The sequence below is a fragment of the Rhinolophus ferrumequinum genome, chromosome 24 (assembly GCF_004115265.2).
Source record: "Rhinolophus ferrumequinum isolate MPI-CBG mRhiFer1 chromosome 24, mRhiFer1_v1.p, whole genome shotgun sequence".
Classification (NCBI taxonomy): domain Eukaryota; kingdom Metazoa; phylum Chordata; class Mammalia; order Chiroptera; family Rhinolophidae; genus Rhinolophus; species Rhinolophus ferrumequinum.
Window position 1 is genome coordinate 10411062 of NC_046307.1, and position 23412 is coordinate 10434473.

The following is a 23412-nucleotide window of genomic DNA, read 5'->3' on the forward strand; positions in this document are numbered from 1 at the left end:
CTGTGAAAACAGGACGAAATCTTGGGCTGGGGTGTTTGTTCCTGCACACTACAGGCAGGCCAGCTGGGCTGTGTGGTCCCTACTCTTCTGGAGGGAGGGAACAAGAATACACTCAGTACTCTAGTAGACATGTATCGTGTCCCTATTACGTGTGGCATACATGTGAGGAGGGCACTGGGGCTCCAGCGGGGACCCACACAGACTTAACTCTCACGGAACATACATTCTGTAGAAGGACATTCAACAAGTAGCTCAACAGGTACACATTAGGGTGGATACTGTAAACGTGGTGAATAACAGGTTGATGAGCTTTCTTTAGACAAGGCACAGCCTCTGTGACATTTACGCTGAAACCTGGAAGATGAAAAGTCAGGCATGCATAGACTGCATAAACCATTACAGGCAGAGAGCCCAACCTGAGCACAGGTCTTGAAGCATGGACTGTTAGGCTTGTTTCAGGAAATGAAAGGAGGCCTGTGTGGCTAGAAAGTGGTGGGGAAGGGGTAGTGGTTCGTGTGAACTTGTGAGGTAGGCATTGGCCAAATCATGTAGGTTCTTGTGGTCAGGAGCTTGAGTTTTGTCCTTTGGTCAGCAGGGAAGCCTTTGAAAGATTTTAAATAGGAGCATGACATGATCTGATTTATGCTTTTTAAAGATCATTCTGGCTGCTGTGTGGATCCTGGATTAGGAGGGAGCGATAGTAGAAGCTGGGAGATAAATGAGGAGTCTGGGTCTGGACTAGTGTGGTAGAGGTAGAGATGGGGGGAAAAGGGGTGATTCAAGGTGTGTTCTGGAGGAGAGCCCACTGGACTTGCCAAGGGTTGGCTGTGGGGTGGACGACGCACAGAGAGGCCGTGGGCTGCTCTTCCATTGAGGGGTCCCTCTGATACCCACACTCCCAAAGAAGAGCTTCCTATCTGTGTCTCCATGCTGGGGATGGTGTGGGGGGTACAAATGGAGGGAAAAGGGGACCCTTCCCTAGAGTCTCATTTGTAGGAAGGGTTTCAGGAGCGCTTTCTGTCCCCAGAAGCAACTACCTTGTGATGCTGAGGTTTTCTGCCAGAGCAGACCTTGCTTGGGAGAGATTGGAAGGGCCAGTGGAGGGAAAACCCAGAGGCCAAGGTCAACTTTCGGCGCCCGCCACCTGCATCTGCAGCCCTGGATTTCAGCTTCGGTGAAGGAGTCCTCCCTGCCCCCCTTTGTTGGGGTGGGGGCAGGGGGGTCATGGGGCAAAGGGCTGTCCCACAGGGACGCCCAGGTCTCCTCTAGGGCTTTATTAGTCACTGACAGTGGAGGCTCACCTGAGGCAGGGGAGGCCTTTGGAACAGACTTGGTTCAAAGGAAAGAAGCCTCACTCGCAAAACAGTGGCTTCCCTCTGAAGCCTAGTTATTATTCCAATTAAGCCGCCACAAAATCCGCTCCCTTAATAGCATCCTGCTAGGAGGACTGTGGGGCGTTTCATGGAGGGCAGGTTGGATGGGGACCTGGCCGAGGGTGGGGTGCAGGTGTGCACGCTGGCAGGTCACTGGTCCTGGGCAGCAGGAAGCAGCATTATGAGAAGGGTGGCGGCAGTCGGGGGTCATGCTCGAGAGGCCCTTCCTTACTGTATAGTTACTGTTCCCTATAAGGGAGGCGCTCGTAGGACTGTCCACCTGGCCCAAGGTATTAATAACTACCACCTATGTGGAGAGCGAACCACTGTGCTAAGGTAAGGGCCTTAGGCTGCTCTCATTTATTCTCACCAGCTGATTCTAGCCCACAGATGTGTTTAATTTGGCCCTCTCAAAGTGTTTTAAAAATTCTGAATCAGTTGCCAACATTTTAAGTTCAGGAGATTTATGTAAAAATCCAGATCCAGTTTGTGTCCTTTGGGAGGTGTATCTTTTCCATGGTCCCTGGTCTAGTGAGGGGTAGAGCTAGGATTTGAACTCGGTACCTCTGAATCTAGACCTGCTGCTTTTATGCTATGGGGGAGCCTGGCTTGGAAATGCCCGCTTTGCTAGAAATGAAGAGCAAGGCAATTCCTGGACAGCCCATTGCAGAGGAAAACAGGTGGGTGCATTTATAGCACCTCCTACTCCTACCCAACCTGTGGCAGGGCTGGGTTGGTGAGGTACAGGCTAGAGTCGGGGTTCTGTTAAAGTCACCTTTGTCACCCTCAGACCCCAGAGGACAATGAGGATGGGTTGCTGTGGATGGTGGGGCATCATTGCCCCATTTAGTCTGTGACCTGATTGCACTCCGCTGCACAGAGGCAGGGAGGTTTAAAGGTCAAGAGCATGGTCTCCTGAGTCAGATAGACTTCTTATAAGCACTGCAATCTTGGACAAGTCACTTCACCTCTCAGCTTCGTTTTCATCTGCAAAAGGGAAGCAACTGCCTTGCCTACCGGCACCTAAGCTTTGCTCTGAGGGCTTAGTGAGGTCCCGTGTACCAGGATGTCTCCCGCCCCTGTTGCAGTGTGTGCTCGTTGTTCCCACCACCCTGCCATCCATGCTGCCCACACCACCAGGTGTCCCTCCGTCCCTCCACACCCTCTGTAGAATTGCGGAGCTGGGCAACAAGCAGCCCCAATGAACCTGTCATCCTGATCCCTGTTGTGGGACCCTGGGGCGGAGAGAAGCTCCTGGCTGAGGTCAAGCCTGAGGCAGGCCGTCCTCCTGCTCAGAGGTCTGGGGAATCACGCTCTGCCTAAGGTCCCGGTCTCTGCAGGGCTGCAGTAGGAGAAGGAGAAACACAGGCTTGGGGTGGCAGCAGGTAGCAGGTGGGATCCCAGGCAGGGTGGGGAGCCTGGTTGGCCTGCAGCTGGGCTGGGCAGCGGGGTTTGCTCCCTGCTGACCCTGGCTCCTTGCCCTTTGCTGTGGGGAGTGAGGCAGCCCAGGGTCCAGACTAACAGGAGCATGGTGGAAAGCGCTCTGGGCCCGGAGCCCCAGATCTGTTCTCACATTAGGACTCAGCCAAGCCACTGGCTAGCTGTGAGACCCAGGGCATGTTAACAAGCCACTTGGTGTGCTGCTCTCCAAGAGGGGCCAGGAGCAGGCTCTGCCACCCAGGACTCTGCAGGATTAGAGGAAATAGTGGGTGGAAAATCACTTCCAACAGGCAGGAGCTGACAAGGGCACAGAGTGAGCTCCGTATGGGCTCAGGGATCAGGCCACATGGACTCAAATCCCAGTTCAGCCAGTTACTAACTAGCAGGATAAGGCACTGAGCCTCCCCAGTAAATGAAACTAATAGCTTACACCTCGCCAAGTTGTTAGGAACAGGAGATGGCTGAGACGGTGTGGGTAAAGGAATGAGCCCCGCGTGGGAGACCTGCCCTTCTTACCTTGAAGTTAAATAAATACTGCAGTCGAGATAAAATTGGTTTGTACTTCTATCTGGAGAAGAACACTGGGGTAGAGAGGGAGCCTAGCCCAGGACCGGTTACCCCGGGCCTGGTGTGTCTCAGGGAGCCAGCTTGGAGCCTCCCTGCCCCCACCCCCATTTCCACACTCCTCTGGCCGCCCCCGCTCAGGATGTGTCCTCAGTGCTATCTTGGCTGGCTTGTCCTTAGATAGCATGGTCCTACTGGAAAAATCAGTCTTGTTTCCTCTGCCCTCCCCTCCTTGGCACCCAGCGGGGCACCAGTTGCAACTCATGGGTGATAGTGGATTCACAAGAGTTTCCTTGAGTGGAAGCTGGGACTGGGCAGCTCCTGGTGGCGGTTTCACCTGGGATGCTGACGCCCCGCCCCCCGCCCCCCCCCCAGCCCTCTCTCTCTTCTTAGACTCCAACTTCTTTGAGGCTCGGGGCTCCGGAGGTGGGGGATGCAGCCTCTTCTCCTCCTACCCCACCCCTCCCTAGGGTGGGTGGGGAGGGGGTGGGACTGGCTGAGGAGCCTGGGGCAGGGCCCTGTTCTCTTCTGCTGCCGCAGGGTGAGTGGGGGGAGGTAGGTTCCTGGTGCTTTTCTGAGAGAGTGAGGATTTCCCAAGCCGCCTGTGAGTATAATGGGCTCTGCCTTTTGTTGCAGATGGAAGAGAAGAGGCGAAAATACTCCATCAGCAGCGACAACTCCGACACCACTGACAGTAAGGTCTTCCATTTGGGGCTCCTACAGGGAAAGCATTTGAATACTTGCCAGGGCCAGATTGGGGAAGGCTGCCCCGTGGTCTCAATGTTGGTTAAAGTATAAGTCAGATCAGGTCCCCCTTCTCCTAAGGAAGTCCCCACACCACTCTGGCTCCCGGGGCCTTGCTGTCCTCTTCATTCTAGGATCACATCTCTGGCCCTGTGGTTCTCCTGTTGGGTCAGGGCCCTAGAGGAGGTCTGGACACAACCGGAGAAGACTTGTCACTATTCTAATTATCTGATAAGTATCGTTTCCTAATCACTGGTGAGCTCCTTGATAAGGGGGGTCATGTCTTGCTCACTGCCTTATCCCCCGTTAGATCAGACACATAATAGGTGTTCAGTAAATATTCGCCTTACATATTAATGGAGTCTGACTTGCATGGGATGTCGGTAATAGAACCCAGAGGTAGACTTGTGTACGGGCCCGGGTGTTATTTGGATGTCTTGGAGAGGGAGGGCATTGTCAATGAGAAAAGAGGGCTTAGGGCGCCTCTTCTGACATTGGGGGGATGTTTGTGTAAGGTGAGAGCTTTTCTCGGAAGGCAGCTCTTCTCAGCTGCCCCAGGAACCTGGGCCTGCATGACCTGGTTGGAGTAAGGAGTTCCCTTCTCCACTGTGTAGGGAGAGAACACTGCCAGGAGGATCCCACCTAGTGGTGCAGCCTGGTGGAAGCCCAGGCTGCACTGCCAGGGAGGCCGGGCCTGGAGCCCTGCAACTCCAGACCCCAGTGTGTTCACATATGTGGAGAGCACCTGGGATTCGGAAGATCACCAAGGCCTCTTAGAGCTCCCAGAGGTCCGCACCCCTCCCTCTGAACAAGAGCCTGAGACAGATGCACTAGGATGGTGGGTCAGGTCCTAGTCCCTTCCCCTCCTCCAGATCTCGTTTGCTGTCCTTTGGGGTCTGTTTGCTCAGCTTGGCTCCGGTGTCTAACCTGGCCAGCCCTTCCTCCCTGCGGCAAGAGATCACAGCATCTGGCCCTCTGTGGCTGCAACCACGCTGCCTGTGGCCTGGCTCAGTAGAGCCGAAAAGAATCGCATCCTCTCCTTCTAACTTTATTGCAGGCAAAGGAACCCTTGAGGGCGGAGCACCTGCAGGTGTGGGCTTTTGGGCAGCTGAGCCCTGTGGCTGCAGCAGAGTTGGGTCAGACGGAGGCGTACTCCTTTCGCACCAGCACCTACCACTGTGCCCACCCATGGCAGCTGTTCCTTTGACCCATTGGGATGGAGGCCTCGGACTCTCCTAATAGCTAATGTTTACTGAGGCAGCACTGTGCGCTAGGGTCTGTGCTAAGATTTACAGGCATGGTCTCATCGAATTCTCACAACCCTTGGAAAGACAGTTACTCTGTTGCTTCCATTTTATAGAAGAGCAAACTGAGGCTCAGAGATGAAGTCATTTGACCAGGGTGACAAGCTAGTAGGTGGCTGAGCCAGGGCTCTAGCCTGCTCTGGGTCTGCTTTAGAACAGTACTCTTCCCACTGCCGTCCTGCCTCTATCTCCCCACTGGGCATCACACCAAGGAGGAAGCAGAGGACCACAGAGGGCAAGGGACTTGGCATGGGTCACACAACAAGCTAATACTAAGTCCTAGTTACTTCCTTTTTTCCCCCAAGCCCCTTCTGGTTGACGAGTGCAGGCGGCGTCATGTCCCTACTCATCATTTGAGGGGCCCAGAGCAGGGACAGTTCACTAGGTGCTCACAGAGGTGTCCACCTCCTGAACATTCAAGCCGGAGCTTTCCTCATAGGCTTCCTATGCTTGAGTGTGGGTGGGGGGTGTTCCCAGCCTTCCGAGATCCTCTAATGAGCTGCGTTCTCTCTGCAGGTCACACTACATCTGCCTCAAGATGCTCCAAACTGCCCAGCAGCACCAAGTCGGGCTGGCCCCGGCAGAACGAAAAGAAACCCTCAGAGGTGGGTAATGACAAGAGTCTTGGAGAAAGAGGAAGCAGAAGTGGGGAGGCCGCAAGAGCGGAGACCTGGGGAGAGTGAGGTCTGCAGATAGTCGGGGGAAGAGCACTCCTGGCAGAGGGCACAGGCATTGCCAGGGGAGCCAGTGAGGCTGAGAGGAATGAGTGGGGTGCTGCGTGGTGGGGGATACCGGTTTTTAGCCTCTAGGTTGTTGTCGAGATGCTCCTATTGGCTGAGCCAGAGGAGATGACTTTCTAGGATCATACGGAGGGGCTTAGTCTGATGTTTTAATGAAAGGTCCTACTGGCTGCAGTGAGGAGAAGGGAATGCGGGGGACAAGGGCCAAAGCAGGAAGCAGTCTTTTTAGTTGCAGTTGACCAGGAGAAAAACAATGGTGGCTTCGAGCCCAGTGGTGGTAGTGGAGTAAGAAGCAGTAGCGTTCGGGACACTTTGGAGGCTGAACCAAGGGTGACAGACAGGACTGCTGATGCAGGGGTGCAGGATGGGGTCCCGAGAGTCATCCAGTGAAGTCATCTGCTCCTTATTACGCCCGGTTCATGTGCATTTGCATTGTAATCCTTCCTTACTTTGACTTGGGATGTGTCTTGTGGCAGGTAGAGGTGTTTGGCTTCTGGAGCTGTGGAGAAGAGTAATGTCGGGGGTGGGTGGGCAATGAAAAAACTCACACCCTAGAGGCCTCATTGCTCCCTCTTGGGTCTTCAGTGCCTTTTGCGGGGCATAGTGAGGCTGCAGAGCATTGAGTATGTAAGGGGTGGGGCTGTTGAATCTGGTCCTTAATACATTGCTATGCAGCCTACTAAGTACCAGGCACTTGGCCGGACACTTTAGTTTTTTAATCCTTAAAAGTGGCCCAGAGTTCTCAGTCCTGTTATAATAAGGAAACTGAGGATCCCAAGGTTATGTAGCCAAGACCTGAAGTTTTGGGGGCCAATACTTCCCAGGGTGGGAAGGCCCAGAGTTCTGGAGCTGAGCCCTTGGCTTGGCTTGGGGTGGGGGTGGGTATCTGTGTTCTGAGCCCGGTGCCCTCCTCTCCCGACCCTCACCACAGGGGCAGTCTTGGTGCTGCTGTCATTAGCCAGATCCTGGGGGGTGGGGGTGTCTTCCACTGAACCTTGCATTTGAAAAAGGACTCCCACCTCCTGGATCTGGCTGTCCCTTTTCTTTTGTGGGGCTGGGGAGCCTTTCAGACCTGATGCCTCCCACCGCCATCCCCAGGCCTATTGTTCTCCCTTGGCCCCGTGGAGGAGGGATGGAGATGGAAGGAAGGAGATACCTCCAGGAATGCAATTAGGACTGGAACCTCAGCTGGAGAAGAGGTGGGCCTGGCAGGAAGTTCTTCATGGCTCTGACTGCTCTCCTGGACTGGCCCTGCTCTGGGGGTAGCATGTGCCCAGGTGCACTGGAAAGTACAAGGCAGAGTGCCAAGGCCCTGGGAGCCCCTGGGACCGTCCCTCCCCTCCACCATCCCTCTCTCCTCTCCTGTCCTCCCTCCCCCCATCTTGAGTCCTGCAGGGCCTCACCAATTGTGATGGTTAAATTAGTAAAACAATAGCCATCTTTATGTGCCTTCCTGATCCTGGGAGGCAGCAATTGTCATGTCCATTTCGGAGAAGAGGAGCCTGCCCCCTGCTTTCTGTGGCTATTCAGGTTGGAAAAAGAGAAGTTCTGGGGAGCTCCTGGGGCTGGCTCCTTCCTCTGACTCCGCCTGCTTTGCTCCCTCCACGCACCAGTGGGAGGAGGGGCCACCTCTTTGAACAGAGATCCCAGGCAGAGCGCCATTCTACACCCAGGATAGGTTGGCGGCTGGGAGGAAACAGGTGTCTACAAGACCAACACAGAGAGGAAAGAGTGATTTGCATGGGGCTGAAAATTCCCCTGCCTCTTGGGTTTTCCAGCTCAGAGCCTTTGAACCTTTCCCCTCCTAAAAATAGAGTCAAGCCATTGTGAGGGCGTTGGTGCTGGGCCCTGCGGGGAGGGGACTACTTCAGCATGGCTCTGGGTTCCAGCACAGCAGCCCCTGGGGGGCTGTGAGGCCCCACTGGAGACACCCGCCCTCAAGTCCTGGGCTCCAGGAGTGCTGAGGAAGTCTTCCCCGCCTTGAACTGTTGCCAAGGACAAGCTTTTCCTCCCACAACAGGCTGGAGAGCAGCCTGCTAGGTTTCCCTCGTCCCCTAAGTGAGGAGGCTGAGCCATAGCCACCATAAATTCCAAGCTATCGTGGGGCAGAGCGGAAACCGTCAATGAAAGCTTCCAAATTATTTGGCTCATGAGAAGGCAAAGATGAAAGCGGGGATTTGGCGACCGAGAACCTTTGCACTAAATCTCACTGGGCTGTTCCTTTCTCTTTCTGTGAATGGGGTGGAGAGGAGGGCCTTTCTAGTCTGCTGGGCCACTTGCGGGCCTAGGGCTTTAGAGTCCCTGATGAGAGGGGATCTGGGGACCCCATCTGCCCTGCCCCTTGAGTAAAAAAGCCTGTGGGGAGGTTATCCGTCTGGTCACATGGTCTGCTCCCTGTCTGGCCCAGGTTCCCAGGCAGAATAGTTGCAAATTGGTGTGCATGGTGCAGGAAGAGCCCCCTAACTGGTGGCTACATGGTTCACTGTCTTCCTTATCTGTTAGCGTGCGCAGTGATGGGTTGGGGGTTAAGTACCTAGCGTGGCAGCAACACTAGCACCTAGTGAAGCCAACAGCTCTAGAAAGGGGTTGGGTTTAGGTGAGACCAGAGGGGCTGCCTCTGTGATGACCTACTAAGGCCTGCCCTTTCCAGTGCACCCAGAGGTTGCAAATCAAGGGATGTCCTTTATACCAGAGTGAGGTGCCCCAGGGCCGGGAAAAGTGCTCCAACCAGGAGTCAGGACCCTGGACAGGGCCGAGGCCTTGAGGCCCAGCTTCTCTTCCGCCCTTAACCAGTGGGTGGCCTTCCTCAGCCAGCGTGAAAGAGAAGTGCGGCCTCCATGCTGGGGGCTGAAGGGGCAACCCTGGGGGTCTTGGGAGTCTGGGTTAGGATTTTTGGTGGAAGTGCACCAAGGTTGGCCCCAGGATCCCTTCTGGCAGTGAAGGGAAAAGGTGGGGCTGATGTCAAAGACACAAGCTGCTGCCTTCCTCTGCTCTGCCTACCTGCAGTATCCCAACAAAGCTGCGATCTGTTCCCTGCGGCTTAAGTCCTGGAGGGGAAGGGATTGGCCCGGCCTGGGGAGGTGGTATTAGTGTATAAACGGTGCTGAAGCTTTGGGTTTCTGGCCTGGCCTGCTGCACCAAATGGCATAACCATTATTGGTGCTTCAGACTTCGTGGGTCATATCTCTGAATCTGATGGAGATCACAGACCCCCATCCTACCTCACCCCCAGGAATTCTGACGTAAATGGTCTGGAGTTGGGCCGCAGGTACCTGTACTATTTCAAAGTCCTCTCGCTGGAAGCCAGGGTTAAGAATTACTGCCATAGACCTTTGCCCTTAATTTACTAAGATAGGAGTGCTGGCTTGGACCGTTCTGGAAGGTCCTGAGGTTGACAGGGTGCAGGGAGTGGGGGTGGGGGAGGCTTTCTAGACTGATTCAAAGACCTAAGCAGAGGCAGAGAGTGTAGGTGGGGCACTTCCCCAGCTCACCCCCGCCCCCCCACGGCTGCCAGGAGACTGACAGATTTCTGCCAAACCCTCAGCCTGGCAGGTCAGTTCAGGAAGAGACCTGGAGGCTGCTATTCGTCCTCAGGCCCAGCAGAGAGGCAGGTGGGAGGGCAGGCTAAGCGGTGGGGGTTTCCCCCAGGCAGGCTGTCTTGAAGTAGAAAGCTGTGTTTTTAGGAAGTCAGAGTCCCGAGAAGTCAGCCATTGGGCCGGGACATGGGTCTTCAGGTCCCAAGAACTATTGACACAGATTACACTCAGCAAGCGCTCAAGGGCACCTCATAGGCCCTGCTGGTTCTAGGGGGACAGAAAATTCAGGCCCTGTCCCCGGGGAGCGTGCCCTCTGGCTGTCAGCAGGATGCAGGTGCTACACAGGAAAGTGTCCGTTATGAGAGATGCAGCCAGCTTTGTCACTGAGCTCTGGGACCTTGGGCAAGTGACTTTCTCTGTGAGCCCCAGAGTCATCCGTAGAGCCCTCCCCTGCACCCTACCATGGAATTTCTGTTTTGTAGATGTGGAGCCTGGGGGTGGGGATGATCCCAGAGTGAGTGGAAGTGAAGCTAGCCTCCCTGGAACGGAAGCCTGGATGGCCCCAGAACAGGGTGGGTGGGAGTTGGGATCCAACTGTCGGCTCCTTTGTAGGCCCTGGTGACAAACTAGTTTATCCTTAGATGAGGGAATGGGGCCTCTTTGCAGGTTCCCTGGGGACCCTTCACGAATGTTCAGCCTCTCGTCCCTGGGGCCAGATCCTGGGAGAAAGAGGTGATCCTTTTGGACAGCCTCTGCCGCCCGTGGGGTGTCCCCAAGACCCAGTGTTGGTGAGAGTTCCTACATAAAGGTGGCACCCCCCCTAGAAAAGGCAGTGAGTGGAGTGAGGATGTAGCTCACTGGCTTGACCCATTGCTTTTTAAAATGGGCCTCTTTTATCCTGGGAGAAGGCAGGGGTGGCCAGAACAGCAGGGTCAGTAAGATGCTTTCCTGAAGGAGCAGAGGTGTTATCCAGACATTTGACACAACCTATTTGTATTAAAACAATGATGGCATATACTGTGGTAACATGCAAAGTGAGAGAGAAAACAGGAGAACCCATCAAAAGGACTTGTGTTTGCTCCTGTGGATGGGAGCCCTGTTTCTAGCTAGCAGCTCCTCTGCTACCCTGCAGCAGGCCTGTGGGGAGGGGAGAGCCCTTCCAGCCCTTCCGCTGGGCTCAGCGCCTGCTTGCTGAGCCTCCCGCTGCCTTCCTCTGGGTGGGGGGCAGAATCCACTTCTTGTATAGTCGGAAACATTGCTGCTCCCGCCAGCTGGAAAGGCCTCCTGGCCTCTGGGACTTGTCTTGCAAAAGAAATGTGTGTAATAAATTCTCTTTAAGAGCAGGAAGTGCTGTTATCCTTGTGAAAGAGAAAGAGATGTTGAGTGAGTGAGTGCGTGTGTGCGTGCGCGTGTGTTTTAAGTATCTGACCAAATGTGGTAGCTTGAATGGGACTGGGCAGGGGGTGGCCTTCTCTAGTGTCTTATGTCTAATTTTAAGTATCTAGCTTTGCTCTTGTTTCTAGCCCAGGAAAGAGATTTTTTAAAAAGAAGAACTATCTAGGTGTTTTGCAGGTAGTATTGCAGCTGTTAAAGGACAGTGCAGACTTTAAACAAGTGGTTTAACCTCTCTGGGTCTTAGTCTCCACATCAGTAGTATGGGGGTAAATATAAGTGAGGCGAGATTATATTTAGCATGGCACCTGGCATGTCACAACAGGGCAATTACTTTTCACTATTAGCTATTGTTTCTAATGAGATGAGGTACTCAGGGAAAAAAAAATGTGATGCAAATGAAGTATCTGCTAGTAATTTCACTTGGCTCTTCCAGGACAGATCCTCACATCTTTTTCGGGGGCTGCGGGGGAGGGTGCTACTCCTAGCTTTGCATTGGGACTCCTCATGTGGACAGAGGTCGAGGAGAGGCAGTCCTGCCCAGAGCCATTTTCACTGGCTTTGGGACAGTGACCAAGACCAGGTCCTGACGTCCCCCTGGAAGAATCTTTTGGACCAGCCCCCTGCCTCCACTCTCCCTACGAGGCACCACAGGAAGTTTCAGAGTTCCGTCGTACTTCAAACCAGTCCTGAGCTGCATTCATTCATTCACTCACTCGTTCCACAAGTATTTCTTGAGCACCTGCTGTGTGCCAGGCACTGTTCCACAAACAGGCATAATGATAAACAGGGTACACATGCAGTCTCTGCCTCTCTCAGCTTGATTATTTGAGGAGGTAGACAGACATTAAACAAATAATCACACAAATCATCATACTTTGTAATTATGGTAAGTGCTGGACCCTTAAGTAACAAAACTTCCTCTTGGTGCCTCTTGGTTTGAAACACACTATGATACAATAATTCACCCTTGAGAAAAGGAAGCAGAGCTCAAAGTCCCAGGATGAAATAGTCAAATAACATCCACAAATCTTGTGGTCACACACAAGAATTCAGCGTAGCATGGTGAAAGTTGCCGGTTGTCACTGTCTTTATTTGCTTTTGGAGATCACGTCAGACTCCACTGATACTTTCTGGCAGAGCTCATTTTTTTGCTTCTCCCTGGGGAAATAGGTGCAGAAAGCTAGATAGACTTTTCGATGGTTGTAGAGCGCAAGGCTATGAACTGTCCCTACATCTGGGCAGCTCAGGGTCTTCAGCTCCCTCCTGTGCTGCGTTGGCACCTTGGCACTCAGATTGGTTATTAAATTAGAGTTTAGACCTTTAAACATTCTTCGTACTATTTGAAGAAGCTACAATTAACATCTCCTAAGCAGCGCCGCAGAACTTGGTTGCTAGGCAGCAGACCTTTAACGACAATTTGTCAATTTCTGCTAAAAGAGAAGAAAAATAGTAAACATTCCCATTCTTAGAAAATTGCTTGTTTTCCAGCTTCCAACTTTCTTGCCACGGCAAGGCCTCCCGTGGATGAGTGTCCATTTTTTTCTTTATTTAGTTTTCATAAATAATTCAAAGGCGTTTTGGGAGAATAATTGAGCCTTTTTTCAAGCCTAACCTCTGGCATCTCAAAACAAAACGATGTTTAGGTTATAAATGGGTTGCCATATTTGTGGACAGGTTTCATGTGAATGTACAGAAGCTCCTCTGGAAGGTAGAGTATCCAGCTGCCCAGCTGTAGCCTTGGGCAGCAACCCAGGAAGGTGGTGGCAGATCCACGGGAGATTCTTGAGTCCTTCAGCCTTTGTTAGCACCTGGCATGTGCCAGGCCCTGGGTGCGCTGCTGAGCTCCAACCTGAGGTCTAGCCAGACCTCACTGAGTTCACCTTCTGGACACGTGGAAGAAACCAGGAGACTCCCTTAATGAGGCCGTGGGAGTTCAGAAAAAGCCCAGTACCCAGCCTGTGATCAGGAACGGCTTCCCAGAGCAGACGTGGGCTGCACTGAGACCTTAAGGATGGAACAGGCCAGCCCCACTTGCACCAGGGAGAAGAGCGTCCCAGCAGGGTCCTCCCATGTACCAAGGGAGGAAAGTACTCTGGATACTACATCCCTGTGGACATAGGGCCTGAGAGGCTCGCCTGAAGGCAGCTGTCACTTGCAAAAACCTCCAGCTAATTTGCGTATTCCAGCCCTTGGGGAAGCCACCTGATTTGACTTCAGATTAACTCTAGGGCCTTGGCAGTGAGCCCTGTGGCTAAAAGAGGCCGGGGGTGCTGTGAGGGAGTGCCAGATGCTGCAGCAGTTGTCCTGGCCTGGGTTCCTTTGCCACTTCCAACGTGTGGGACCTTGTATAGATTATTTAACTATTAGCCTGGGTCCCAGGTTTCTCATCTATAAAATAGGGATGATGGTACCACCTACCTCAGGGAGTTGGAGTAGGAACGAATAATACATGAACACTGGTACGGGGCACACAGCACTCCTCACATGTTGGCTGGCACCATTCTGGTAGGGCTGCTCTTCCTGTGCTTCCATGCGTCCTCTGGTGTCCAGTCTGCCACCTGCCTCCAGAGTGACTCAGGACGAAACTTGGAACTCTCTTGGGATCAGATACCAGTCTCTCTGTCTCTCTGTCTCTCTGTCTCTCTCTGTCTCTCTCTCTCTCTCTCTCTCTCTCTTTCTCCTGAATCTCCCTGACCCAGTTGAGCCTGGGATCCCTTCTTGCTGAGTTCTCAGTGCCTAGGTCAGGGCCACTTCCCTGCTGGTGTGCTTGGCACTCTAGTCTCCCTGACTCCAGCTTGGGCAGCACCCTGGTCCTTAGGCTTCGAGCCCTGCACACCAGAGGCTGTGTGTTGCTCCTTTCAGGTCTATGTGCTTGGGAGTTTCAGTTCTGGATCCACGAGGTGTCTCACCCTGTTAATGGGGGTTCGATAAGCACTGCTGAGAACCAGCTGGGGGCCTCAGACTCATCAGATAATTCCCCAGAGAGGCCCATTCATTCATTCATTCAGTTAGTCACTCAGTTGCTATTTACTGAGTACCTACTATGTGCCAGTCTCCATGCCAAGCACTGAGAATGTAGCAGAGAACAGGAGAGGTGTGGCAGGGGAGATGATGGGAAACAAGCAACATGAGTACACCAGTTAATCTTCAGAAGTGAAAGTGCTGGGAAGTGAAGCAGGATGGTGGGATGGAAAATGGCTCTTATTGGGCAGTCGGCGCTCCCTGAAGCAGGGTGATCAAGGAAGGAATCTCGGAGGAGGTGGCACTTAAACTGTAGCCCAGGATGAGAGAGCAGCAAAAGGTTTCAGATTCAGCTATGCGTCTTTGGAGGGGCCAGTGACATGGGCTGTTAAAGGGTTGATTTCTGGGGCCGGGCGACGGGCTGTTCCAGGGGGGCGGGCGTTCACCCGTGGCATCAGAGCAGCCTGGCTTTGGCTGTGAGAGCCCTTGGCTTTCTTGAGTCAGGAGAACGCTGAGGCAGTGATGAGTTCACTGTGGGTTCAGTTTATCAGCTGGGTCTTGTACTGGGGCCCAGAGGGAAGTAACCCAGCCCCAGCCCTGCTGGGCTTGGCCCAGGCTGCAGCTAGGAGAGGTCCCCACAAAAGCACCAAGTGCCTCCATTTGTGTTCTTGTGTCAGTGGTACAGCTTGCTAATAAGATATGCAAATTATCAGGGCTATAAAATCTTCACCACATTCCATCTTCTGTGTAATTAGCATTTAATCGTGATCTCATTTAATTTTTTTTCACACTGGCACCCTAATTAAATGTTAGGGTGTTAGTCTTAACCATTAAATTATATTGGCAAATAGAGTCTTCAAGAAACTTGACCTTTTTCAAGCCAGAGCCCTTTCTAGCAAGATGCAGACGTTAATTAGGTTTCTGCAAGGTGCCGCCTCGAACCCCCTTGGTGCACCCATTTCCGTTGTTTCCTTGCTGTTATGGCCCTAGGTTCAAATGAGACACACACACAGCCGGTGAATTGGGCCCCCACCAGGCAGAGGTTACCGCGAATGGGTTTGTCAGGAGCCTCTGGAAGGCCAGCAAGTGCTGACTTTCCCTGGGAGGGGTGGGTTCCAAGTTTGGTCTGAGGCCTGGAGCACTCCTTAAAGTGGTTTCTCTTGTCTCAGTGAGGCTACCTCTTCTTTAACTTGTGATGATCACTGGGAAAGTTGGTACCTGAGCAAGGCATAGTCTGGAGCAGCCACCTAGTACCGCAGCGGCCCTTCCTGGGAGGCCACAGTGAGGTCAGGCAACCAGGGCAGGAGAGGCGCTGCTGGTGCCGCTGGGGCTGGGTTTGGAGATTGTTCTGGGGTGCAGAGGGGGCCACAGACAGAACATTGGGAAGAGCAGTTTCCCCTGAGTGACCAGAAGAAAACCAAAGCAGGAGGGTGTTGCTTGGCTCTGAGGAAACTTGGATGGGCTTGACAGAGGAATTCATCCCCTCCTCCTCCCCACAGAGGTTGGAACTGTGGAGCCCCTCCTACCCCACCCCACCCCACCCCACCCTGGCAGCAAGGCATCGTTCTGGAGGTGTCCTCGTTCTAGAGGGACTTAGGAGACCGTGACCAATGGGAAATCTTTCTCTAGGCTGCCCCAAACCCCGGCCTCCCCTCAGCTGTTTGTACAAGTCCCTGGCATTTCCTTTACCTGGGGTTGGTGCCCTGCACTCTTCATACTGCAACTATATAAACATAATTTCAAACCTTCAACAGAAATTCCTTGAACAGTCACTTAATGGAACAGTCACTTAATGGCAGTGTTACATTCACAGAGACCTTTCTGCCATCTGATTTTTCCACTTTCTTTTTTGCCTTTCCCAGCCTCTCCTCTTCCCTCTGAGGTCCACTCACATCCATCACTCGAGCTCTGTCCTTTAACAGGTCAGAACACATCAGCACATTTACTGAACATCTGCTGTGTGCAAAGCACTGTGCTGGGTTCAGAGAAGAGGCGTTACTGTACTTGGTGCATTTGTGTTGTCTTCTGACTTTCACTGAGTGGGCTTTTTGCCCACTTGAGTTGCATTTGCCTTTTCCTTCCCTGGCCTGGGAACACACCAGCCGGACGCAGTCTGAAACCACTCTGCACTTTTGCTCCCTCCAGGTTTTCCGGACAGACTTGATCACAGCCATGAAGATCCCAGACTCGTACCAGCTCAGCCCGGATGACTATTATATCCTGGCGGACCCGTGGCGGCAGGAATGGGAGAAAGGTGTGCAGGTGCCTGCCGGGGCAGAGGCCATTCCAGAGCCCGTGGTGAGGTGAGCCGGTCAGCCCAGGCACGGGGGACCACAGGCAGGGGATGAAGGGGAGGCTGGGACCCAACAAGGGACCTGTGGGTCTTGGGGTTCCTGTCTAGCCTAGCTCTGTTCTGTCTTAGATTCTTTTGGCCCATAAACTATTGAAACGTTCCAGAAATACTCGTAGTTTACTTTTGAAGCTAAGGGCTTAGGCTTAGGCTCAGTTCTGGAGCCAGACAGCCTGGGTTTACATGGCTACTCACATTCAGTGTGATCTTGGGTCAGAAATACAATCTCTCCGGGCCTCAATTTCCATGTCTCTGAAATGGGAATGATGACAATAACACCTATATCCTATGGCAGTTGAGAAGACGTAGGAAAATTATGCAGGAAAAGCACTTGGCACAGAAATACTTGGTAAAAACTCGCCATGAATTAGCTTGATGTCCATCCAAACTGGGTCCCACAAGCACATCTTACCAGGCTTTTAACTAGGCCTTAAAACAGGGATAAAGCTATGCTCTTGACTTCTCAAACCTTTACAAGGAGTTCTTAGTGGGAGGGAGTCGTGTGCACACAGCAGGTGCTCAAGAAGCAGTTGCTTTGACCAGCCTCTGAGGAGTGCACCTGCCGGAGCTGGGTCAGGGCTGAGCCTCTCTGAGCTTGTGAATCAGAGAGACCCCTGACGCTCTTGTCAGGAGGCGGCCTCGTGGCCATGGGCCTTGCCTCCAGCAGCGGAGTTCATCCAAGTGCTTCTTTCTGCGCCCTGGGAAACCCTCCAAGTCATGTCTCAGGCCAGAGGGGCCTGCTGCTCTGGCCTGTCCCGCCCACCAGCCCACCCAGGGCGGGGCAGTTTGTGATTGGCAGCCCACTTCTGGCCCTGGCAGCCCCGTGGCTCTTGCTTAGGCCCATTTGACCAGGCCTGGGGCAAAGATCACAGCTGTCACCTCCTCTGACATGGGCACTGTTGCTTCCTGGCAGCCACACCTATGACTGGCTCACAGATACCCAGTGTCCGCTTGGTGCCAGGCCTGTGCTGGGCATGGGATTACAGAGGCGAAGCAGGCTAATCCCTGCTTGGTGAGGGTTGGGTGCTGGGCGGACCCACCCCACCCCCGTGGCTCCTGAGGGCCGAGTGCTTACCAGCCCTTGTCGGGGCCATTTTGAGAATCAGGGAGCTCCAGGTCTCTCTGGAAGGGAGTACATGTGAGATCTGGAGGAAGAATTTATTCTCCATATCCCCTGCCCAGGGCCAGGAACGTGGGTCAAGCTCCCAGCCAGATTCACACCTTTGCCTCTGCAGACTGAAGCACTGTGACTGCCCTCTTTGAGCCTGTTTTCTCTGTCAAATGGGGCTCAGAATAATACCTGCCTGATGGTGTGGTGGTGAGGACTGAATGAGCAAACACGGGCCAAGGGCCCTGTGATGAGGGGGAAGGGCCACCAGCTGGGCAGAGAGGCAAGTCCCGTGTAGGCTCGGCCCAGCAATCTGTCCCGGCTCCTTGAGGTCAATGTCAGGTGCTTCCGGAAACATCCGCTGGCCTGGGTAATTAATTGCAGATGCTTCCATACCAGTAGCTTGGCTTCATTCTGCCTGCCTGGTGCTTCATCTGTTGACATCAAGAGGATAGCACGTGTTCAGACAGCCCTGGCTCTCCTAGGTGCGTCCCCTGCAGACACACGGCTGCTGCAAGCCGGCAGGAGCCAGGCACTGCTGGCCTGTCCCTGCTCGTTATCCGGTTATCCAGAAGATAACTGGAGGCAGGAGGGGTGCTCTCTTAGAGAGATCTCCATGCCCCTTCTTCCCCTGTCTCCCTCCCACCCGATCCCTTCATCTTCCTCGGTGCCTCCCACTGCACAGCTTGCACCTGGAAACCAGCATGGTAGCCACTGTGGTCAGAGTTGTTATAGGAACTCTGTTCCTGAGAACTTACTGTGCTGAGCCTGTTATGTTCATCTTCTCATTTAATTATCATATTAGCCCTATAAAGTACATGCTACTGTCCCCATTTCATAGATGAGGAAGTCGGGAAATTCTGGGGAATCCCCTGCATGACCGTCAGGGCCTGGTGGGCTGGGCCCGGAAATCACAGGCCACGGAACAAGCCCTGGGTTGCCCCAGTCAGGCCCAGAGAGAAGCTTATATCCTGATCCCCCTTCGTGCTGGCTCTGACAGCCCTCCCCCAGCTGCTACCCCTGCCCCCTTTGTCCCTCCCTCCTTGCCCAGTTCTCCCTGGCCCTTGAGCGGATCTGCCCACCTCATGGACTGAAAGCGATGTAGGTAGTGAGAATCTGTCTTGCCCCCAGATCGTGAATTGAGCAAGGGCCTACCCTGTTCCCTTCGTGTGGCCAAAGACTTGGCCCACAGCCATACCACCCTCTGCTGTCTCTCTGGCCTTGTAGAGACCCCTCCCCTCCCCCAGATCCAAGCCCAGCTCTCAGACACCTCCCAGCTGACCTCAGTCCTGCTGGCTGCAGCCTTGGCTTAGGGTCAGGACAGTCCATTCCTGGTGGGAGAATTTCCTCCATAGCCAGAGCCAGAAGAGGCCAAATGGATGAAGGTGAGAGGCACAGGAAGCACAGGAAATGCCTTGATGGGGTGAGCCCCTGAACCCCAGCTTCTCAGAGAAAGGAATGTGATCTTGGCCCCAAGAGCTCTGGCCATGTGGCAGCTGACTGAGGACACAGACGTGGGTAGTTATGCCAGTAGGTAGTGTGCATTCAGAACCCTGACGAAGCATATGCTTGAGCCACAAACAAAGCAGGAGCACAACAAAATCAGTCTGTTTTTAAAAGAACGTATTCATTCAAGGAAGAGCCTCATGAAGAAAGGCAGAATTTCGTAGGACTAAGAGTATTCGTCTTGCTTTCATTTGGAATGACCTATGGAGTCACGCCAGTATCATTACTGAGGGTTTCCTTAATCTGGGCCTCTGTGTGGGGAAAGTGACCCTAAACCCTTTCCCTTTCTCCTTGTCCCTCTCAAACGCCTCTGGGCCTCCCTCCTGGCCATTGCGCCTCCTCTCTCCTTCATCCTTCCTGCCCCTCTTGCCAATATCTGGGGAATTTCCTGGAGCTCAGGAGCCCTCCCCATAGCTCGCCCCCGTCTGTGCCATCCAGGGCCCTGCCCTCCCTTCCCTAGTCTGCGCTGAGTCACAGCCCCTGGCAGCCCTGCCTCCCACCCCAGGAGGCCTCTCGGGCAAGTGAGGGGCCTCTCAGCCCCAGCGGGGCTGGCCAGATGGAGGCCAGGCTCTGCAGCAATAACCATGGCAACCGGTGAGTCGGGAAGAGCTGGCATCAGAAACTGAGGGGCAGCACACAGCTGAGCCAAGAGGGGAAACTGTGCCCTCTTGGGGCAAAAGCCCTCCTATTCCATTTCAGAAGGAGCAAAGTGGTAACCCAGAGGTCTTAACACACATACTCACACACGTCTAGTGCTTACTGTGTGCCAGGCACTGTTCTAAGGACATGACAGGTATTCATCCATTTCATCCTCACACTAACTGTGGAAGGTAAATACTGCTCTTATTAGCCCATGTTTTGGATGAAGTCATTGGGGCACAGAGAAGTTAGGTGGCTTGCCCCCAGAATCACGCAATAAGTGGTGGAGTGGGGCTTTGAGTCCACGCTGTGCGGCCAGGACCCTTCCAGAGAAAGAGAAAGAGCTGTGACCCAGGGGAGGGCTGACCTGGCATGTGGTCCTGGGACTTTAGCAGGTGCATATTAGTATCCAGGGGAGGAGGTTTCTGTCTTGGGGGATGGGGCACCACAGACAGAGACTCATGGCTCAGGTAACATTCTTTCTGGGGGAAGGATGATGCGTGGGCCACGCTGTCCGCTGTGGCAGTAGACCTTTTACATGGAAAGGACCACCCTGGGCTGCAGCAGTGTCGCCAGGGAGGACTCCTCCTCACCCCAAAGGAGACCTGGCTCAGTTCCCCTCAGGCTGTGGGTGAGGGAGGGGGCCAGGGCACAGCCCCTGGTCTCTCCCCAGCCTCTAGGGGTGTGCTGCAGGACCTGGAGCCCCCCGGGCTCTGTCCCATTTGTTCCAGAGTGGCTGGTACCGGCATTGCCTTGGAACACCTCTTACAGTCCTGAGTAGGGCATGTCCAGCGCATGAGGCCAAGGTGCCCTGATAGGGGCAGCAGGGCTGTGCTCTGGGCACGACGGAGTTTGTGGAGTGTGCAGGGGCTGTGGGGCAGCCCCCACTCTGCCCCACACCCTTCGGCCTCCTGTCCTGTGTACTGCAGGGCGGGCAGGTGGGAGGAGCAGGAGGAGAAGGGAAGGGAGGAGGTGGGCCCTGCATCGTAGTCTTAGTACCTCACTTGCCCACCAGCACCTCAGCCAACTCACTGGAGACCCTCAGACCCAGCGAGGGGAGCAGGCCAAGGGTCCCTCCCCTCTTGACACCCCCTCTTGATTTCCTAGGATCCTCCCACCGCTGGAAGGCCCCCTCTCCCAGGTGTCCCCTAGCAGCTCCGAACGTGGCGAGGGCTCCCAGCCTGATTGGCCAGGGGGCAGCCGCTATGACCTGGACGAGATTGACGCCTACTGGCTGGAGCTCATCAACTCGGAGCTCAAGGAGATGGGTAGGTGACCTGCCAGGCTGAGAATGGGATTGCGGGCAGGCCAGGCAGGGTTTTCTCCTCACCCTCAGGATCCTCACCCTCAGGAGGGAAGTAGCCGTGACTGGGCCTTGGCACCGAATGGATCAGTTTCTGTAGCATTACTGATTGGAGAAGTTATTCAGTGTCTCTGTGCCTCAGTTTCTATAGCTGTCAGGTGAGGGTGATAATAGCATGTTATTGACAGAGTTCTTGGGAATATTGTTATAATGTAAGTGTGACTTCCGTGAAGAGTGAGGGAGCACACAGGTGATTCTAGGCTGACCAATGGGGTCAGGTCGGTTGGTTGAAGCCCACCTACATGTCTCTAGTAGGGCCAGCTCCATTACATTCAGCCACCTTCAGAGGTCGCCCCGTACCCAGCACAAGCAGTGGATTCCCCAGGGAGCCAGCTGCAACCCAGAGATAATTCCATGTTATTTGCATGTACACGTGTGTGCGGTCACAGGCAGGCTGTCTAAAGTCAGAGCACCATGACAGGCCCCAGGCCTTTGAGATCGGATGGTCCAGCCTATTCTGTTTCAAACAGTGGTGCTGAAAATGGCAGTCAACAGGTTTTCCCAGGTCGTAGTGGGTGAGTGGAAACCCTCTTATACATCTGCCCAGAAAAGCCGGGCTCCTCACATCGTCCCTTGTCCTCACAGAGAGGCCAGAGCTGGATGAGCTGACACTAGAGCGTGTGCTGGAGGAGCTGGAGACGCTGTGCCACCAGAATATGGTGCGGGCCATCGAGACGCAGGAGGGGCTGGGCATCGAGTATGATGAGGATGTCGTCTGTGACGTGTGCCGCTCCCCCGAGGGTGAAGATGGCAATGAGATGGTCTTCTGTGACAAATGCAATGTCTGCGTACACCAGGTGGGCAGCCCCCATCACCCTCACCCCCACTGTCCTCACACGCCACCCGGGCTGGCCCCTGCCTGGGGCTGGTCCTCCAGCAGCAGTATGGACATGGGCCCCTAAGAAGGAAGGCAAGGGGGAAGGAAGGGACTGTCACGAGTGCCCTGTGGTGCCAGGGACACCCAGGGCCCCTTGGCTCAGCCCCATCAGCCAGACTTGAGTAAACACCCATTGGATGGACCTTCTGTCCTCTCCTGTTGGCCTCTACACACTCTCCCCAGTGAACACCCTGCCCTCTGCCCTCCTCTCCTGCTCGTCACTGTCCTGAACTTACAAAGAGGCAGCACAGTATCGTGATTGAGAGCAAAGGCTGCAGCCAAGCTGCCTGATTTCAAATGGTGGCTCTGCCTTTTATAAGCTCTGTGGCTTTGGAGAGTTTCTTAACCTCTCTGGACCTCTATCTAGCTCCTCAACTATAACTGAAAGTAAGTTGTTGTGAGGATTAATTTACTATGAGTTATTTGCTTAGAACAGTATCGTAAGGGCCATAAGTATCTGTTACCGTTATTGGTGTTAGAAACTGTATCCAGCCTGACCAGTCCCCCTCTTGATCTTGGGTCCAAGGCTGTAGGTCTTGAGCTTCTCTGGGCCTTATTTGCAGAAGACCTGACTGGAACGCAGTGGACCCACTCTGGCCCGGACTTTGAGGCCCCTCTCCCCCTCCCGCCACTCACTGCTACTGAAATAGCTCCTGGGGAGCTCAGAGGGGCTTCGCCTGGCTGGTGGGTGGGTAGGCAGTCGGCCCCCCAGCCCTCCCCCCCCCCCCCCCCCCGTTCATCCACATCCCTTATACCCAGCAGCTCTTAAGTCCATAAACCCCAGGCATGACCAGGAAGAGCCCGCTTCACAGATCCCTGTGAAAAACAATGAAAGCTCTGCTCCTTGTGCTCAGGCCGCGTACACACCAAAATATGTACTCTGAGGCCGTTCCTGGACACTTCTGAAGTCCATCACTGATTAGGAACCACTGGCTAAAGTGACTGTCTTCCCAGCAGAGGGCAGACCTGAGCCCCTTCACAAAGGACTGAAATGGTGACAACACAGGGAAAGAGGAGCCCTTGCACAGTAACCCTCAGGAGGTCTCCTTGCCTAGCTTGGTAGCTCCGGGCTGGGGCTGGGACCATTTGCCACTGACTGCTGACCAAATGCAGATTGGCCAGTGCCTCTGACTCGTGACCACCCTGCTCTCTCCCCAGGCATGCTACGGGATCCTCAAGGTACCCACAGGCAGCTGGCTGTGCCGGACGTGTGCCCTGGGTGTCCAGCCAAAGTGCCTGCTCTGCCCCAAGCGAGGAGGAGCCTTGAAACCCACCAGAAGTGGGACCAAGTGGGTGCACGTCAGCTGCGCTCTATGGATTCCTGAGGTGGGCAAACGTTGGGGTGGGCGGTGCTGGGGAACAGCCATGGGGAAGTGGGTCTGCATGGAACTCAGAACTCAGGTAGCAGAGTGCTGGGAAAAGCAGGTGATGGGCCCACATAAAATGGAGGAGGTATCTCAGGTGTTGAGCCTGGGAAGAACTGGGAGAGCAGCCCCCCAGGGAACTTTGCCT

At 54.1% G+C, this 23412-nt stretch overlaps 1 protein-coding gene across 6 annotated transcripts in view; it reads left to right on the top strand.

The window, feature by feature from the left end:
* The window catches only part of JADE2 (jade family PHD finger 2), a 48762-nt gene that overhangs the window by 6513 nt on the left and 18837 nt on the right, over positions 1–23412 (top strand). For all 6 annotated transcript variants that reach the window (XM_033095877.1, XM_033095875.1, XM_033095874.1 and 3 more), the window contains 6 exons: positions 4014–4071; positions 5942–6030; positions 16203–16360; positions 20768–20928; positions 21609–21820; positions 23059–23226. In XM_033095877.1, coding sequence (XP_032951768.1) covers positions 4014–4071; positions 5942–6030; positions 16203–16360; positions 20768–20928; positions 21609–21820; positions 23059–23226 — 846 coding nt within the window. The remainder of the gene's footprint in view (positions 1–4013; positions 4072–5941; positions 6031–16202; positions 16361–20767; positions 20929–21608; positions 21821–23058; positions 23227–23412) is intronic.